At 49.2% G+C, this 19975-nt stretch overlaps 1 protein-coding gene across 1 annotated transcript in view; it reads left to right on the top strand.

Moving 5' to 3' along the window:
- Positions 1–1630: 1630 nt before the first annotated feature.
- The window catches only part of MALT1 (MALT1 paracaspase), a gene marked incomplete at its 5' end in the record, with an annotated part of 29547 nt that continues 11202 nt past the window's right edge, over positions 1631–19975 (top strand). The window contains 10 exons of the mRNA XM_084278775.1: positions 1631–1791; positions 3447–3613; positions 8150–8271; positions 9100–9254; positions 13182–13356; positions 13868–13964; positions 14699–14731; positions 16150–16176; positions 17188–17223; positions 18966–19169. Of these exons, the coding sequence (XP_084134901.1) occupies positions 1631–1791; positions 3447–3613; positions 8150–8271; positions 9100–9254; positions 13182–13356; positions 13868–13964; positions 14699–14731; positions 16150–16176; positions 17188–17223; positions 18966–19169 (1177 nt within the window). The remainder of the gene's footprint in view (positions 1792–3446; positions 3614–8149; positions 8272–9099; positions 9255–13181; positions 13357–13867; positions 13965–14698; positions 14732–16149; positions 16177–17187; positions 17224–18965; positions 19170–19975) is intronic.

Raw genomic sequence — 19975 nt, forward strand, 5'->3', positions numbered from 1 at the left:
CTGCAAGCACCAATAGTCAGGCTAAGGAAACCACAGATGGGTACTGAACTTCTAACTATTGCTACACAAGTCCACCTAAAGGCTCACACTCCTCAAAGGCAACTAGGTGAATCCTGAAGTGAGACAGCATTTCTGCTCCTGTTGCCCAAGAAGCCAAGCCTGGCACAGGTGGAACCCCAATGGATTGCACAAACTCCTGCAAGCTCAAGGCAACTAGAAAAGGCTGAAAAAGAGGTTTTGTGCCAATTTTTTCTTGAGTATTTTGCTGAAAGCATAGCTAAAACTGGTTATGAAAGACTGTGGTGCTAAATATTTCTTGCTCTCAGTGCTATCTAGACCCAGATAGGAAGCTGGTGTGTTCAGCAATAAATATAGCACCCACCACCACCCTCCCTCGGGAGCAGCAGCAGGGTATCTGTTTTGTATCATAGCCTAACAGGCAAAATAATTCCCAAGGAAATGAGAGACCAGGATTTGAAACCACATCCAACCTTAGGTAATCACTTAACGGTCTGACACTGTAGGAAGGGACCCAACAAGCACAGATGGAAGGTTGAGGCAGGTGAAAGGCATCTGCCTGATCTTCTAGCAGCTGAGTCATCCACAGCCGTGGATAACCACGCAGGATCAGGAAGCCAAATTCACCATCTTACCTCCATCCATGTTGCCACACAGGTCGGTTTTGTGCCTGTATCAGGAGAAAGTAACTACTGGTTGCAGAGGCAGAAAAAAGCCCTTCAACACAGTTTCTTCCCATTAGGTCTAACCAGGTGGCTTGTTTTCCAGAGGGTATGGACCCCACAGAAGGCAGGAGCGATGCTACAGTGTCACCTGCTCTGCAGGCAGACGTCAGCCCGTTTTGAGTAGCAGACACAATCCCAGAGACCACAGGCAGCCGCGTGGATGTGCAGACACCTGACCCTGCCGGCTCACTGGGAAGCCAAGGCAGGCCGGCAGTCACCTGCAGCCACGCTGCACGAAGACAGGCCGCCATGCCTGAACACCTGCTCGCTCATTAAAGCGGTTAACGAACTTACTGAGGCACTTTCAGTCCACTTTGCACAAGCTTTCACGCCAGAGGTGAGAATTCCCCTTGGAATAGGGCTGTGCGTGCCCATGGGCAGCAGCCATGGCTGCGTCTCTGTGCCAGACACTCCAGGCCGGGTGCTCCCCTGTCACGGATGCTCTGCCTCACGGCGGTCACAGCTGCGTTAAATCAAGCCCGTTCTCCCCGAAACGAGCCCCTGCCCCCTGTGTTGCCCGATTTCTGCCAGTTTACACCCAGCCTCACCCTCCTCCGCCTCACAGAAGAGCAGCTCCCGCCGTGTGTGGGCTGCCAGCCCGGTCTTCGGTCCCACACTCGACTGTCCTGCTCCGGAACGGGGCCGGACAGAGCGCGGGCCGGCTCCCCGGGCCCGGGAGCGCGCCTGAGGCGGCCTGCTCTCTCCCCGGGGCAGCGCGCCTCGCCGGCACAGGCATGGCTGGGCGCCGCCCAGTCAAGGGCGCGAACCGCGCCCTGCGCGGCGGGGCCGCCCTCCGTCCCGGGTTGCGCGGCTGCGCTCAGCGCGCCCTTCCGGGTGGGAGCACCGCCCCGCGCGGGCCGGCGCGGCAGCCGCGGGACTCGGCAGCGATGTCGGAGCCGGCGCGCAGCGCGCCGGGGGCTCTGCCCCTCAGCCGGCTGCCCGAGCCGCTGCTCCGGAGGCTCAGCGAGCTGCTGGACCGGGCGGCCCCCGGCAAGGGCTGGCGGGACCTGGCGCAGCGAGCGGGGAGCCGCGGCAGGGTCCGGCTGAGGTGAGGGCGGCCCGGGGGAGCGCGGCAGCCGGCAGCGGAGGCCGGAGGGGGGGGGGCGTCTTCCGCGGCCCTGGGCCGGGCGAGGGTGGCGGGAGGGGGCGCGGCGGAGGCCTCGGCCAGGGCGGGTGGGCTCGGGCGGCGCAGCCCCGGGAGGACGGGCCGGCCGGCTCGGCGGAGGTCGTGGCGTCCCTCCCGGAGCCTCCCCGGCGGCCGCGCCGAAAGCAGGTGGGCCGGGCGGGGCTCGCCTTCGCCGACCGGCCCCGTTGCCAGCCCGCGCGCGCTCCGCTGCCGCCGGCGCCTGACCCCGGCGCGCCGCGGGCAGCGCAGCCCCGGCCCCGCTCAGGGACGCGGGGCAGGGTACGGGCCCCGCGCTGCGGCAGGTGGGCTGGGGGCGCGCAGCGCTCGTCCCGATGCCCCCCGACCCCCGGTGAAGAGGGAGCCGGCCGTGGATAGCCGGGCAGGGTGCCCCGCGGCTCCGGCTGCCCGCAGCGAGAGCAGCAGCCGCTCCCCCGGGTGCGGGAGCGGGGAGAGCCGCCGCCGGCTGTTCCCGCGGCTTCTCCTCTCCGCCTTAGGGCAAACGCGTTCGTTTTCCTCGGCTCTCTCTTCCCCGGCCGCGTTCTTTAGGCCGCCCCGGCCACCAGCTTCCTGTGGCTTTCAGAGGGCTGCTTAGTGGGCAGCGTCTGGAGAAACCAGGCGTCTCGGCTGCGGCCTTGGACACACGCTGTGGAGATGTGTCTTTCCCGGGTTTGTTAGGGTAGGAAAATCACAGAGTCAATCGCAGGGGTTGGAAGGGCCCTCCAGGGATTATCGAATCCAGCCCCCTGCCCAAGCAGGGTCCCTAGGACAGAGAGGACTGTCTGTCAAGCTGAGGACTGCAGTGTGACCTCATGTCATACTGTGGTTGTGTTCACTCCTCTCTACTACCCGGTAAACTACTGCAAAGGTCTGATTGATAACCAAAAGCATCCCCCCTCCAGGTTTGTGTGGGAATGAAGGGATGCTGGCAGACCTTTCTAGTGGGAATGCATAAAGCTTGCATTGCCTTTCCACAGCTGCACTTGCTTCCTTGTTCTCTCTGTTGTTGTAATCTGCTGTGATTGGAAGTACACAAAGACTGAACACCAGAACTGGGAACTATTCATGTTCATACGTGGAGATGAGTTCACTGGAGCAGTTAGCCTGTGGCATAGCAGGAGGTGTGTGTATCAGTTAAGCTGCAACAGTCGCTTGTTTTAACAATTACTCTGAAAATCAAAGTCTTCCTGGACTTTCAAGTTAGATTCTCACTCAATCTACCACTTCTGAATTAGGTTTGTGAGAGTAAAAGCTGCTGTGCTTGTTTTTCTGCTGAGACTTTAAGAAGTGGAACTCGTGAGATTTCTGAATACGTTTGGTCAGAGCTGTTCACAACAAGCATCTCCCGTCTTGTAGCATGGAACTTGCCAAGACCAGTGTGTGTGGGTGGCAGTGTCACTGTAGAACCTCTGACCTCCTGAAACCTGAGGAAAGTGCTGCAAATGTGTCCAAATCAGCTAGGGTTTTCCCATCTGTTTTAGGTTTTTTCCTTTATCCACGAGTGACTCTTAATTCTGCTCTTTTCTGAGGAAAATGTTCCAAGAAAGTGTGTGCCATGACTCTCTCATGTTATTTTGCAGCCCCCTGGATTTAGAGCAGTGTTCCCTCAAAGTGCTGGAGCCAGAAGGAAGTCCCAGCTGGAGTCTCCTGAAGCTGCTGGGAGATCGGGGCTGTACTGTGGTGGAGCTTATGGAGTTCCTGCAGGCCCTGGAGCACACGGAGGCTGTGCAGTGTCTCAGCCACTCAGGTCAGTTCTGGTTTGTGCTGCAGCTCTGGGTTTCACCCTGCACACGCTGTAGCACTCGTTTTCTGCAGTAAGTAAATACTTACTTGCAGTGGTGGAATTCTAGTAATTGGTATCTCTCTGATTGCCATAGTAATTGGCTCTTGGGATTCTGAGATTAAAAGTGAGCCGAGTAGATAAGCTGGCTTAGCGCAGTGTCGTGGACTCGGACTTGGCTGTGTGGATGCGACAGGTGCTGTCATTCCCTCTGCTGCTTTGGCTTCTGTGTCCAGCTCTGCCTTTGGGAGGTGTGTGCAGAACTGGAACAGTTGAGTTAGACAAGTAGTGTTGCCAGCCATCTGTTGGGGCCGTGGGTGTCACTAACTGCGTTTCATAGCTTATCCTAATTGAAGGGGAAGGGTCCAATTAGTGCCAGTTCTGGTGCAGATTGGATCCTGCCCAACTTACTAATTGGACAGAAGGAAGAATAAAACCCCTAGCTCAGGATAGAACTAGACTGCTTCCTGCTAACACGTTCAGCTTTCTTCCTCAGGAGAAGCCTGGAAGCGGGGCGATGCGAGGGAGCGCTTGGGTACAGCCATGCAGGCCAAGTGCTTCTTGCCATAGGACAAAACCAGGGCCCTTTTCAGTGTCCTCCTCCTTCAGGATGTGGTGAAACTCAGCCTGCTAGGAAGTTACAAAAGCTTCATAGTGGTGTGCTGTCCTGTGCTGTGAACACTTGCTTGTTCCTTGTTGTCCACACAGTAGTTGCTGGGGGAGTACTGAAAACCAGAAGAGTCCTGGTTCACACTGCTGCTGCAGAGTGTTGCACTGAGCCAGAGTGGCCTGTGACCACCTCCAGTGTCACCACCACTGAATCGAGGAGTTTTGTGTGGCTGTCAGCAGGTTATGTCCTGAAATATGTAATGGAGACTAAATCCTGGGTAAAACAAGAACTTGCTCCATAGCAGAATGGTGAGGTGGTGGTATCAATTAGGGAACTGGGTGGATAGCTAAGAGATCCATGTGTGGAGGAGAACAAGCCGATCCATAGACTTCTGTCAAGACTCACTGGAGCTGCAGAGATGGCCTTTTCTGAATGAATCTCTCAGTGGCATTGTGATCTGTGATGGAGTGGATTCAGCCTCCTCTGAGGAGGACTGGGTAGCTTCATAGAGACGGAGAAACCAAGACCAAGAGAAACCAAAGCAAAGGGTATTTGAAGAAGTCAAAAAGACTTCTTAATTATTTGAAAAGAAGTGATAGGCCTTAATATTTGCAGCATTTATATAAATATTCAGAGATGGCTGATGCGTGATGTCAAAGTACAAATTCATAACTACCCATTTGCTCTAATACACAAACAAGAGCTTCAGTGTTGCTCCAGGTCCTTTAGGAGGGGGGTTGTTGAATGTAAGGCTTCTGTAGCTGTCTTACTGGGTTGTTAGGACTGTTTCCTACCAGCTTGGCTGAAGCAGTTAAAAAGACACAAGCCTTTGTGAGCCTGGGAGTGTACTGGTTAATGAGTGTGCAGCTTAGTGCTTAGCGATCTGTTCTGGCATCCCTTTGTGGCAGAGATGGGTGGTTACAAGCTGGGACGTGCCTTGCTTTGCAGCATGTGGGTCCATCACTGACTCCCAGAGCCAAGGCCCAGAGCTTGTTTGTCTTCAGAGCTTAGGGTCTTGCCTGTTGTACTGGATTAGCTCTGCAGATGACCATCTTCCTATAAAGAAACAAAACAATAGCAGTAACTTCAACACTTAAACTTTCTGGTGGTGAGAACAGGGCCTTGGGTCACCTCTGCATCCCCTTTTCTTCCCTTTTATTCTCCTGTCATGTTGTGGACTTGCTGGAAGTGAATGAGGTGTGACTAGCCTTCTCCTGGGGTAAGAAGGACAGAGTCCTGATGCGCAGTGTGTGGTACTACAGCCTCACTGCACTGCGGTGATTGCAACCAGAGTGAGGGGGTGTTCCTCCTCTGCAGGCAGGCCCTGCACTGCAGCAGCTCAGGCACTTTGGTCTGAATGTGAGTAATTGAGGGCAGATTTCCAGAAATGACTGAAAATGTTTATGGTGTGTAAGCCAAGAGCGTGACAGTCGGGTTGTAGTCAGGAGTACTGAACCTGCAGCATGTCTCCGAGTCAGGTAGCCGTGCACGTCCCTTTGCCATCCTCAGTGGTGGAACTCCAGCTTTGCATTTTCCCAGGAAAGTTGAAGAAGTATTTGGGTATCTTTGTGGCCATTCAGACAATTGAACCAAAAGGTTTTCTTTCTGAAGCAGTAAATTCTGTGGTGCTTGCAGGAAGTAGCTGTGTAGTGTTGAATGAACTGCAGGAAAAGAAATGAAACCGTGAAGAAATTATGAATCATGTTTCTTAAAACTTCTTGTAATGCTTCCAAGGAGTGCAAAATTCTCATCTTTCAGAGAACTTGTTTTTCCCAACTACTTTCTTAAGAGAAATGGGTGATGTAAATCAGGGGAGATTTTTTAAAATAAAAAAAGAAGTGGAAGTCTTTGGAAAAAGTGAGTTGTCTTTATTTTTCTGTCCTTTAAATTGAAATAATACAATTCCTGTTTGTCTCAATGAATGCTAGGTGTTTGTGATGCTCAAAAGCTGTACTTCAGGCACTCCCTTCAACTGTGAAGACCAGTGGAGGCAGTGTTAGATGAGGAACCGAGGTAGGGATCTTCAGGGCTGGGGTTGAGAGAGGAGTTACTTCAGAAAAGGAAGGCAGGGGATGTTCAGGTCCTGCAGCTACTCTGGAGTAGCTGCCTGTGTGATCAGCTCTTTGGAGTAAGGGTGTGTGTGGAGGAAGTTGATGCAGACTGCTTTCCTGCTCCACAAAGGTGATATGATTCCAAATGTCCTGTTGTCTCCTGTGACCACAGGGGTTCCTGCTCAGCTTCCAGCCTGGCCATGGAGTTGTTACAGGTTCTTTGCTCAGACATTCTCAGTTAGGAAAAGGTTCTGATGGACAGCGAAGTCATTAACCATGAGGGGAAATTAAGTGGACAGAAAGCAAGCCCCTGGCAGAGCGTAATGCAGTGCCTGGGAGCCAGTGCTGACCTTGAGTCCTGTACCCAGATAGTTGCCATCTCCTTGGAGCTGATTTTTCAAACAGCTTCTGGTGCACTCTACTTCTCCTGTAAGACTGTTCCCCCAGCTGTCTGGAGTAGTGCTCCTGTCCCAGACAGGACAGGGCAGAAGCTGAAGCATGGAAATGAGACTGACTGTAGAAGAGCAAAGCTGAGCTTGTCCTATGTACACCTGCTGGTACCTGAGCGAGGTGCCGTGTCTGGAACGAGCTGGGCTGGGTGGCTGGGACAGAACTGGCTTTTGTCCTAGCAGCTGGTGTGGTGCTGTGTTTTAGAGCCCCCTGCTCAGCAGCAGAAGGGAAGGGATGTTTGGGGGTGCCCAGCCAGCTCTTGCTTGGGAACGGGCAGGGTGTCTGTCTGCTCAGGGGGGGTGGTAAGCCACTGCCATTTCGTCACTTGTTCGTTTTCTTCCCTGTTCTTCCACTCCTCTTCCATCTATGAAGTATTATTTCGTATCTGTTTTATTTTGGCCTTCAGGTTTTTGGTGGTGTTCTTCCTTTCCCCCTGGGCCATCGAACTGGCTGGGACTGTGGTGGTTACCTGCCCACCACAGTGGTGCAGCAACAAGTCCTTACTGCGTGGTGTTGCTGCTGGTCCTGCTGGAGTTCGATGCCTTTTACCATCCATAGCAAATGATGCTTTAAATGAATGCTTTCTTGGATGGCTCCTCGGCTCACTGTTGCTGAACACCTTGGACACAGGACCACGTGTGTTTTTTGGCAGCAGTGGGAGCTTAAACTTTGTGTTCTGCAGTCAGCTTCTTTTCCTCCCTCCTCCTCTTCTGACGACCTTGATTATACCAGCAGGTCTGTTTTTGGGGTCAGGCTGTAACAAGATCTCTGGAACAGTCCGGGTTAAGAAAATAACTGTATCATACCAGACCAGTGTCAGAATTTTGCTCATGCTATTTCCTGGCAGTTAAAATTTGAAGTGGAAAATTTTAACCTTGTGTATCAGCAAAACCAGCCCTGTGTTCTGCAGGAGTCAAAGGCAGAAGTAATAAGGTTAGGTGAGGAGTAGTAGCAAAACCCACCACGTTGCAGTTAAACTAGGTCTTACTGTTTTGATCCACAAAGACATTGTTGGGTGTGAGCAAACTCTTAGAACTGGGAATACCTTTTCCAGGAGGGATCTGTGGTGCCACTGGAAGTATTACTTGTTTTAGTGAACAGACAGCAAGAGGGATTGAGGTATCCTGAAATTAAAGCATCTGAGTCATCTGCTTTAAATAAACCTTCCATACACTCTGCAGAGCACTGGTTGCTCTGAGCACAGACTCTGTGATGGAAGCATCGTCCGTGCCAGCCATTCACGTACGGTGTGTGTACACAGCACAGACAGATTGTTTTCCAGTGCCTGCAATGACAGACTCTTTCTTTACTCACAGGAGAAATTAAATGCAAATTTAAACTGTGGGATGGTACTTCTTACTAACTTCCCTCTGTGTAAATTCTTCTTTAAAGGTATAAAGATTCTTGTACAGCCAGATTCCCAAGCAGTGCTGTCTGGTCAGATCGTCAAGCTGTGCTGCTGGGCAACAGGACACCCATTCGTGCATTACCAGTGGTTCAAACAGGAGAAAGAGGTAATGCTGGATACAGAGAGTAGTTTGGGGGTTTTAAGTGGTGGAAATAATAGGTAATGGTTTTGGATGATACTTTTTAAGGCTTAGTTACAATGAGAGCAGAGCGCTATGTACTCTAAAGAACCCAGGAGTGTAAGAACTGCCCTGTAATCAGTGTGCTGAAGCAATAAGGGGGTTCCTTACATTCAGACCACCTCCTTCTTGGCATGTGACAGTGAGGAAACGGTAAGTGTAGCTGTGTCCCAGCTTACCAAGCAGTTTAACACAGGCCACTGAGTGGCTGGAAGAAATGCCAGTTGCTGCTGGTGTGGGGCTGATGGAAACATGTTTCCTGAGAGCCAGTGGTTGAGGCCTGAGCTCAGCAGTGAGGTGGCTGACTCATTTCCTACACCTTTATAAAAGTTTCTCTAGGTCATCCAAAACATGCCTTAAAAATGTGATTACAGTAATTTCCTGCTCACAAAAGTGAAAACAGGGATGTAGTAAATTCTTCCTCTGTGGAGGGCTGGTACAGTTTCCTGGTCGTGGTTGAATGTGTCTTAGGACAAGAGCTGAATGTGACACACGTACTGGTTGGAGTAGTGCTTAAGACATCATTCCAAGATATTTATGGCTTAAAAGCTCAGAATGTCCTAAATAGAGGCATGTGAATTATTACTGGAAGAAAGCCTATGTCTTACTAAGTATGTAGAACAAGACTTTCTCCTTCAAGGAAGCGAAGGGTTTGAGGCTGGTGTTACCAACATTGAAATAAATATCCTGATGTTTGATCCTGGTTTAGATTAAATCAGTCTAATTTCAATGTTTCTTGGTTCACCTGTAATGCAGGTTCCCCATGGCAATTACCCAGAGCTGGTTCTGAACCCAGTGAACGTGAGTGATGCTGGGTTTTACATCTGTCGCGTGAACAGCGAGTCCTCCTTCGCCTTCAGCCGGTGGGCACGACTGGAAGTGTGTGATCTCCAAGACACACCTCATGGTGAGTGGCAAAGCTACTGTCTTCTGAAAGTCTTGGATCCCTGTTGCTGTCTCGCACAGATGCAAAAGAGGGGTGATTAAAAATGTGCAGTCCAATTATTGGGCTTTTGTGCTGGGCACAACAGCAGAAGAGAAATGAAGTTCCACAGTGGTGGGCAAGAATAGCTAGAAGGGAAATACATGCAGCCCCAGATCCAGAGTCATAGAGGACTCGCGAGCCAGAAAAGCAGTTTTTCAACTCTCCAGTTGTTTACCTGTTCATCTCTTGTTGTACCTTGCTAGTGGCTGGACACACACAGTCTGTTCTGAATGTCCACCCCGTGGGCTCTGGTCTTACAGTCAGGACTGTTTCTACTGTGTGCTGCCAGTCTGAGAAAAGAGGGATTTGGGTAAAGGAGACTCTGATGAGTTTCTCTGCCTTCCTAGAAAGAAGTCCTACCTTGCCTACAGGGGTAACAGTAAGCTAGAGAAGAGCACAGGCACACTGGAGGCTTGGACACTTCAGAAAACCTAGGTACTGTGGAATGGAAAGAGGGTGAACTGCACTCTGAGGAGACAGGACCGAGGTTTGGCAGGTAGCAAAGTGAGAGCTCTCCCTTCCAGTCACTTTTTCAGATCCTGATAGGCCATCGCAGTCTTAGACAAGTCCCAGTTGGGACACATGAACTGGTCACAGCCCAGCATGTTCGTTTTTCACCTGGGGAAAGAGGAGGAGTCTGGGGCTCCACAGATATCTCTGTTGTAGAGCATCTGTTTGCTGGTGTAATCTTTTCAACTTCATGTAACCAACCCAGGTATTAGTGAAGATGTGCCAGCATTTCACTGAAATAAACCTTTGAGAGGAGGAAACACACTTAAACTGAGACTTTTTGGTGTGAACTGCGTCTTTGTGGCTTTTATAAATGGTCAGCTAATGGTCAGTGTGTGATACCTGCATAAGAAAAGCCACAGTCATTCAGTTGTACCAGTGTAAATCCAGGTGAATCCATGGTGCTAGCTTGAAGAAACCTCTGTGTCAGCAGTGGGTTAACCTCCATCTGCAGTATACATGATCAGAGTATGGAAGTGGAATAATTGTGAGGAAAATGGATAATAGGGGAAAGCAACTAAGATTAAATAGCTGGCTCCTCAGCAGCATCCAGCTAGTACTGGAATTTGTTGGTACAGCATAAAGAAAACGTTGGGAATTTGCTTCTTGGCTCTAGGATGTTACTGTTCATTGATTCCCAGGTTCCTGAGGCTGCTGGTGTAGCACCTCCTTGTTTTCAGGTGTGTGATGGGGTTTGGGGCTGTCTTACAGAACAGTCCCTTGCGTTAAACAGGCTTTGACTCACACACTGTGTCTGCCCTTTATGAACTCTCTAATTGAATAGCCTGGGCTTGCTTGCTGTTGGCCTGAAGAGGTGTGAGAGATCAGCTGCACAGTCTTCAGACTGTCTCATGTCACGAGTCAAAGGTGTTTTCCACTTGCATCCCACATACAACGCTTACTCGTGTCAGGGAAGGAGATAGAACTGATCTTCCTGTAGAAGATGAGGATCTATTGCAGTGTCATTGAGGTGACCTTTTTATGCCTTAATCTCAAATGCTTTCTTGGTCTGCTATCTAAGCAATGATTTCTTCTGCTTTTCCTCTGCTCCTGCTTCAGGCTCTACTCAGAAACCTGCAGTTCTAGATCTTGCTGATTGTACCAGGAAGCTGAGTAACATAATGACTACCTAAAAAACCCTCTCAGAAAAACAGCAGTGTCTTGTTTCACACTTGTGGCAGAAGGGCAGCAGGTGTCCACAGGCCCACATCCTTGCCTTATGGCCAGCAAGGAGCCATGGTGGAAGCCGATGTTAGCATGGTTAGGTCTTGGTGATAGGTGCAAGATGAGGGGCAGGATGGACTGCTGCTCCCTGTGCCTTTCCCTCTTAGGGCCCTCAGAAAGACACCAGACAGGGCTGTGTAGCACTCATGCTGAAGGAGCGCTCCCCATCTCTTGTGGTGTTGGGCCTGGGGTTGCTGCTGCCTCACTTGAGCTAGACACTGTCTAGGTACAACCAATGCAAGTGCTGACTGGGTACAAAATCGCCTCTTTCAGCTGCTGTCTGGTTTTTTCCCTTCTCCTGCTCCCTGGGTTGCTTTCTTCTCCCAGATGTTCCCCTTCCTCTCTTCTCACTGCTTTCTGTTTGACGAGCTCGACCGCTCTCCGTCCTGTGAAGCTGTCTTTCACCATCATCCTGTGAGCTTGTAAGCACTGGGGCAGCCAGACACAATCCCTGCAGATGCTGGTGTGTGTTGTGTTGTGCAGCAAGGCGCTGTACCGACGAGGGCCTGGAGGTGAGGGGGCAGGTAAGTGGTCCCACTGGGGACCAGAACCATGTTATCCTTTGGTCCATGGTCTTTTATTGTCTCCAACTTTTGTGTTCCTTGTCCTTACGACTGATCCTGCTTAATTTGACTACAGCCACTGTTCCTTTCCCTCTTCTCTTACTTCTGTCTCTCTTTCTGCCCTGAAGGGAAGTGAATTTTTCACGCATTGAAAGATCCTGGTATCAGACTGGGACATGGAGAGGGTGAACAGCTGAGTGAGAAGGACTAATGTTTATTTTGACATGTGGAAAACCTTTCTGTAATAAAAGTTATGGGGGAAAAAAAAAAGCTTAAAAAAAGCTTTATAAGGAAAAGATCCAACTCCCAACAGTGTTACAGTAGTTGATGGAGAACCTGGTGACCCAGCAACTGTCACAGAACGTTTGCTCAAGTTTTTTACCAGTACCAAGTCTGCAATAGGAAATCATAGAATCATAGAATTGTAGGGGTTGGAAGGGGCCTTGATGATCTACGGGTTTCTCTTAAAAACATGAGTCAGCTTAGATCATACATATGAAAAATCTGTTGGTAAGGTCTCTGAAATACAAATCTATCATGTGCCAGGAAGCTCAGACACCAGAAGAACAGAGATACCCCTGTCACTGTCTCCTTCCTGTGCAAAGGCAAATGTTATCACCCCCAATTGTTAGTCATGACTAGCTCTGATGACAAGACACATGTCACACAGGGAGTGTGAAGTACAGAGGTGACCTTGCAGCTGGGATGAGGGATCGCTGGTGTGACCTTTACAAGTAGGTCTGGGTGTGCTGTGGCACGTGTCAGGTAATGGAACTGTTCAGTACATGGAGATCCGAACCCATTCCAGCCCAGCACTGGTGTGTGTAGTGGATGGCTTAAAAATAATTTCCACTTTGTTTCAATAAATTTTATCATCTACAGAAACTTCCATCAGCTGGAAAAATCCTTGCTGCATCTAGGGTTCTATGAATGGGGACACAGCAGTGGTTGATGTGTGTTTTTAGCTTTGATCTTTTTTTAGTGTATTTACCATAAGGTTTAATGCTCAGTTTAGAATGAGAAGAATAAGGATACACTGAAACTGACTTTGTTTTGTATTCTTATTCCAGTGTACACACTTGCACACAAGTTGGATCCTCGGCCCACCTTTCAGTAGCCATTCCTCTTTCTACTTGCTCCTTTCTCTGGAGCCTTTATAATCCCTCAGGCAGGAATAAATAGTGCAGAGAGGGCTTTGCTTTTACTTCGGGAGTATGCTTAATGTGTGTTCCTTGTTACTTTTCAGCTGAAGAACTGGAAAGCCATTGCTACTCATTTTTAGCATACTCTTAAAGGAAAGTAACTTAATTTCATTGCCACTGAAACAGTTACAGAATCACAGAATCACAAGGTTGGAAGAGACCTTTGAAGATCATCAAGTCCAACCATTCCCATCCTATGCTAAACCATATCCCTAAGAACCTCATCTACCCTTTTTTGAACACATCCATTGGTTGCAGGAAGATGTGGCTGCGTGTCTCAGTTCTTTAGTCTATATGTGGTTAGACGTCTCACCCCTTTCCTTCTTTTTTCTTCCCCCTTTTCTTTAAAGGCAGTTTGGCTGGTTTGCCTGAGAACAGGCTGCGCGTTTGTGTCCAGCCCCAGCCCCAGCACCTGACAGTGGGGGATGCTTTGGTACTGGAGTGTGGAGCTACTGGAAACCCCATTCCTCATTACCAGTGGTTCAGAAATGGATTTCCCTTGGCAAATGGGAGCAAAAACATCTACATGGTCAGTAGCCCTGGGGACTGATGTGCAACCACCTTCAGCTTCTCATAATAGTGCTTCCCAGCAGAAAACAATGTCTTCGTGGCCTCGATAACCACACAGAGCAGCGCCTGCTGGAGCTGTGCTGCTCCGTGCTGGCCCGCACTGCTCCCAGCTCTGGGGTGCATACTTTGGCCCTGCAGACACTCGAGGTGGCAGTCACAGGGTGTGAGTTCATGGTGTATTTCGGATTGGTGTGACACATTGATATAACACAGGCAGCGTATCAGTAAAGGGAGAGCTGCTCTGCCTCACACCACAAAGCACTCTGATTGGCACGAGCACTCTAAGGCTTAGGGGTGGGTTGGCATCCTCCCTTCCAGGAGAGAGGATGTGCTGCACAGCTTCCTGAAGGCTGTCTGCATCTGTGGTATTTGTTTAGCTTTGCTTTCACTGTTTCCTCTTGTATGTGGGCTTGAATTGATAGGAGTGTTCTGTGGGTGTCTGTGGGGTGACTGTGCCAATGTCTGTGCAGGTAACGAGCGTGGATGTGGAACATCAAGGGACATACTGGTGCCATGTATTCAATGATCAGGAGGAGCAGGACAGCAAGAGGATAGAAGTCACTGTAGGTAAGGAGTTACAGTTTCTGCTTGACAGAGGTCAGCTGATCTAGCACTATCTTCCCTATCATTAGACTTTAGTTTTGAACCTTTTAGTGTGAAGCCAAGCACATGGCAGCTGTATTTTTAGTTTATCCACTTGTTAAAATAACTCTGCTTGCTTCCAGCAGAAGGAGCTGCAGAATTTTAGAGCTTGCTCAGTTATGAAGTGCTTTGGGTTTTTGTGGTAACCAGCAAAGAAATGCTACCACTTACTGGCATTGCTAGCCTGTACGTGGCTTGTCAGCAGGTTGCAAACTATTTTCTTCTTGGTTTTTGACAAGTGAAAACCATTTTGATCCTTGTTGGTCACATGGGCTGTGCTACGCTGAGCCCATCAGCAGTCAGGGCCGGTGGGGTGAGTCGTAGCAAGCAGAGTAAATGAATATAACATGGTTAGGATGTGTGCATCTATTCACAGTAAGTGAAAGAGAAGATCTGCTTGTGCAGCTTTCAGATATATCTGGGAATGCTATTGCATAATTCACATGAAAAGTTTTTCCTACCCTAAGAAACCCTGGAGTTTAGTACTGCTGAGCTGTAGTAGTAGTTACTCTGTAGTGGTGTGGTCTGTGCTGTTTATGCTGCTATAAACTGAGCCCGATTGCAGAGAAGCTTGGAAGTGACCTTTGTCTTCCACCTTGTGTGCTAACTCTCATAACTGAGAGCATCTGTCTTCTAATTTTCCCCCCTTCAAACGCAAGGAAGGAAAGCTATGGCAGTGGAGTGCACAGAAGGTAAAGTAACTCTTCAGTTGTGAATCGATTTTCAAAAGCCAGCGACGGGGCTGACAGAGTGTGTGTTGCTGAAAAGCATCTGTGGGTTAAAAGCTTCGGTTTCCCCAAACACCCATGTGTGATGCAGCGTCCCAGTGGTGCTTCTGCATGTGCTGCTCTCTTCCTTGCCTGGGCACTGGGATCTAGAGCATGTGGGAGGAGAGCAAAGCCGCTTTCTGATCTAATATTCAGAGCTGTTTGTTTGTTGTTTGATTTCTGCATGGTCTGTGTGTCCTGTGCTCGTGCTTTCTGGTGAAATATAAAGGTCTTGAGATGTCTTTGGCTGAGCTCAGGAGGCAACATCCTTGCAAGAAAAGGTGTTTAGGGCCCTGGGTGACCTCAGGGAGCTGGATGAGCCCATTCCACTGACAGCTCTGTCTCTGCAAGAGGTGTTTCCAGCAACTTTATTAGGGTGATTTCTGTTCCCCTGTGCATTGCTGCAGTGGGGAGGAAGGACTGTATTGTGACCTTTAATGATGATACCATCCCTTGATTACTGAGCCTCTCAGTCAGTCATACTTGGATCTCAGGGGACCACATACAAAGATACACACCTATATACCACACCACCTGCCTGCAGCAGTCCCCAGCTTTCCTACCAACCACGAGGACAGCAAACAGTCTGTGAAGTGCAGCTAATTGTACTCTACCCTCTTTTGTCATAAAATTGTCACATTTTCTTGGAATTAAACAGCTCTGCAGCATTTCTTGCCCAAGGTTTAACCAGAGCTGATGTCCCCCTGTAGGCCCTTTGTTAAAGGCTTAATGTCATGAAGGGATTGTGTAGTGTCACACATACAGGTGACACACATTTCAATGTCAGCCACATCCATGGCAGGAGCCACTGAGACCATCTGTCTGGGAGCCTCCCCGTCTTCCCTGGCTTGGGGTGTGCATGTTACCTGGCAGGGTGCTATGCAGAAGCCTCTCAGTTACCTGCAGTCCACTGTTCTCTGCTTGAAGGTTGTATCTGAAGCCTCTCTGAGCACACATGGCTTTCTGAAGGCAGGTTTCTTGCTCAGGATGTTGCTCTCCTCAGCAGTCCTCCAAACATCCACTTTTCAAGTGTTGATTGTGATGTCTTGTTCCATGTCCACTCGAGCTGCTCCCCTGCTTGGGGGATCGAGGTGCAGCATGAGTGTCTCCCTGTGGTTGGAGCTTCGTGTGTTGGTGTGGGGTTTCCTCTTCTCTGCCTGTGGAATAAGCACATGCAGGGTTAGATTTACAGAAACACAAAGCCAAAAGCATTGGAGAAAGATGGCTTGTTGTCTGACATTTGGCTTCTGTTAATAAATACATGTCAATTATATTTTTATTAATTAAAAATTATCTTTTACTTCTTGTTTAAACTATCACTTTATTGGTGTATTTCTTCACAGAAGATTTAAGTGACCTTCAAAAAGCAGGTAAGCCGTAAGTTTTGAAGCACTTGGCTACAAATCACTGACACCTAGCTGGGTCACAATATGTAGTTTATGTGGTGTGGGTGTGTTTACAACTGGGGATGTAATGGGGCAGAGTTAAGAGCACGACAGCTTTCTGGCTCCAGTAATTGAAGAATATAGTGAATCACAGGGTTGCTATTTGTAAAATCACACAAAGCTGCTCTCTTATACTGCATGGACACTTAGACCAATACAGAAGGAGTTATCCTTTGCTTTCCTGTCTGGACTCTCGGTTTTAGTGTGTTGCTGCTTTTTCAGATTATTGAAGTGAACAAGATGTGAGGTGTCTGTCTGTCTGTCTGTCACCCATGATACACTGAATTTAAATTCATTTCTTAAATTCACACTGGGGTGAGCCAATGTGATTTGCAGGCTGTTTGATGTTTATAATAGAAAAGTGGATTGGGAATAGTGCTCCGTGAAGTGTTATCCCCAGTACCAAGTTCCCAAAATAACGAAGGTCATACGATTTCCTGGGTTAGAGATGAAAGATATGTTTGCCTTTGCCAGGGCTTAGTCTGTGAAGTGGTCCTGTCATGATGCGTGCAGGCATGCTAGCCAGGGCGTGCTGCTCTGGTGTGCCACTGGCAGAGCATCCCTCTGGGAAGTACAGATTACCACACAGAGTCATCCCTGCCAATCACCTTGAACATCTGTGTTTCACTTGGTGAGGATGAACTGTTTGGATGCTGCTGGAAGTGCTGCTGTGCAGTTTGTACTGTCAGTATCTATTATTCCTTAATTCATAGAACTATTTAGATGCCGTTAGGCTCTGTTTGCCAGAAGAGGGTGAAGGGAATCAGGTAAACACCAACCCAAAACCTCAACAAAACAAAGAAATGAGTCATTTTTTTGTCTAGTAGCCTGTGAGGTAAAGCAGCACTGGTAGGCAAGGCTGTGTGTGTGCATGCAGTTCATTTTGGACATCGGCAACTGTGACCATAGTTACTAACCATCTGCTCTTCTTTCAAGCAGACCTGGAAGAACAATCGCATCACAGACCTGTTGGTAAGTAGTTCTGTAGCTGTAACAGCTGTATGTATGTCCTATCTAGGGAACAGATCTTGCTGCCCCTGAGCATTGCTGCTTCTGCCTCTGCCAGGGAGCTGCCTGCAGTGCGTGTCCCTGGCTGCGGGCAGGGACGCTGCTGTGTGTTTCTGCAGCCCTTCATGATGCTTGTGTGCCCTTTCAGCAGCAAACTCTGGTGAGGGCACCAGTATTTTTAGTGACCTGGTGGAGCATCCACAACTCCTCATCTGTTTCAGTTTACTGTTCCAAATTCCTCTGGCCCCAACCGTCACGAGCCTGTTACTCCATTTGAACAGTGGTATCCAGTGATGTGATAAAAAGGATTGATGGTCTGTGTGTCTGTCTGTGAAGGGTCTGCTGTCCCTGCAGCTCAGCTGTGGTGTGTGGATGCCTTGATCCTGAGCTGAAGCTCATCAAGACAGACAGACAGCTCGTGTGTGTTAGGGAAAACTGCTGCAGGGGGTTTTAATCCCATTTGTCTGGTAGACTTGACTGTGATCAGGCATATTGTTGATGCCAAGCCAGGTGGAAAGGCTGCTGGCCTCTCTCAGAATTTTACCCTCTTCCAGGCTCGTTGGTGTGAGGGGAGCGTACGTGCTCCCCAGCCTGGGTTCCCCTTCCCTCGATTAATGAGAAAGCTGGTTCCTTTTAAAGTGGTTCTCAGGACAGCATGCCACTGCTGCTCAGTCTCTGCTGCTTAAGGGAGTTTACACTGCTCAAGGCCTTGGAGGCTTTCCAGCTGCAGAATTGGTGACAACCCCTTGTTTGGAGGAGGTGAAAGGCATTGAAGCTATGGACAGAGAGTCTGTGGATCCAGCTCTGCGGGGCTGCTGATGCTGGAGCAGGTTTGGGGCATGACCTCATGTGCCACCAGAGCTGTGGGGCAATAATCCTGTTGAAGAGGAGGAGATGCCTTCCCCTGAACAAGGGCCTTTCTGTAACTTAGTCTGCGATTTTTGGATAAGAATCAGGCTCGTGGTCTCTAAGGTGTGTCTGTCCCATGGGACTGCTGTTCCCCTGGCCTTGCTGCTTCCCATAGTTATGACATAATTGCTTCCGACTTTGTTACAATCAAAGTGAGCGCATCTCAGACTAGGAGAGTATCACTAGACTCCTCTCTGACTTCTGTAAACTTCTCATACCTGCATATAATTGTTTTTATCCAGAACAACGGTAAAAAGAAACCTTAACAAACAGAAAACACTCTGCTTCTGCCAGTGAAAGGTTCTACCTGACAGTACTGTGGTTTAGAGAGGCGGGACACGGGAGATGCAGGTGTGGAAGTGCTCTGCTGTGTGCTGGGATTTTGGGTTTTAAGAAGCAGAAGAAAACTGGAGGGTTTGGGGAACATGTACTGGCCATTGCTTTGGCAACTTGCCTGAAGAATTTTCACATTTACTTCTTTTTCTCTTGTGTGGGGGATTCAGTGATTGTCTGTGCCTTCAGAGATGGGCACAGCCTCAGTGTCTCTCTGACCAGGCCACTGCTCCAAGTGCAGCACAGCTGGGATGTGCTGGCTGTCAGGCAGTGCTGAAATGTCTTGTGTTTTTTGGATAAGAAGAGATAACAGCTGTAGTATTCATGTGGGATGACACTTAAAAACATATAAAACGTGCCTGAAGTGGGGTTGGATGCTGCCTTCGCTCTAGAAGAAATGTAAAGGTATTGAGCCCCTGAAATGTGGAACATGCTGTGGGTTTGGTTTTGCTTTGTCTTTGCAGCCACAGACAAGGTCGCCCTGTTAATAGGAAATATGAGCTACTGGTACCACCCCCAGCTCAAGGCCCCCATGGTCGACGTCTACGAACTGACGAACTTGCTGAGACAGCTGGATTTCAAAGTTGTGTCTTTGCTGGATCTGACAGAGTCCGAGATGCGAAATGCAGTGGATGAGTTCTTACTTCTCCTGGACAAAGGAGTATATGGTAAGAGCATGTGATCCTCCTTCTGAAGGAGGTCACTTTTGTTACCTGTCAGTTACACAAGCATCTGTTATTTACCTCTGCCAGCTCAGGTGCTCAATAGCAAAAGAAACTGTGGTAAACAGCCCGTGTATAGAATGGGAAGAGTAAGTTAAAAACACGCACCAGCATATCCTCTGCACCCTCACTCCAGGTCAGTGAGGCCGGGGTACAGGGTGTGGGTAGCAAAGCATGTCTCGAATGCACATGTAGAAGAGGAGGACCTGGTGCTTCAGAGTTGAGGTGTAACGCTCACCAGGCTGGGTGCAGTCTGGTTTCCCCTCTCTTTTTCCACCAAGTCTCCATCCAAGTAGCACTCCTTGTGCTGAGCTGCGGGTTCCTTCCAGGCACTGTGACCCTGGCCTGGCCAGCACAGTCTCCTCATGTCCTTGGCAGGGAGCAGGAGTGACTTGTGCAGACCTGGATTTCTGCTTCAGACATAAATGGACGAGGAGTTTGAGAATGAAGCAAGGGGAACGTGCTAGAAGATGTGTGTTTAACACATTCATCTTTTTTCCCCATAGCTTTAGTTTGAGTTACACATCCAGTTCTCAGATAGCTGTAAGAGAGTATTACTGATTTTAAGCTCTCCTCCCCATAGTGTGCAGGAGGCCCCTTCTGCTGGGGCAGTGACTAACCAGTTGGTCTGGTATGTGTTGCTACTGCTGATCTGCCTTGCTTCTTAGGTGATCACTTGAACGTTGGGATTTCTTGTCTTCCATAAACTTGGTTTTGAGGGACAAAGCATGAGACAGAACTGGTGGCTGTGC

Source organism: Gallinula chloropus (assembly GCF_964237585.1).
Source record: "Gallinula chloropus genome assembly, chromosome: Z".
In the NCBI taxonomy this organism is placed as follows: Eukaryota; Metazoa; Chordata; class Aves; order Gruiformes; family Rallidae; genus Gallinula; species Gallinula chloropus.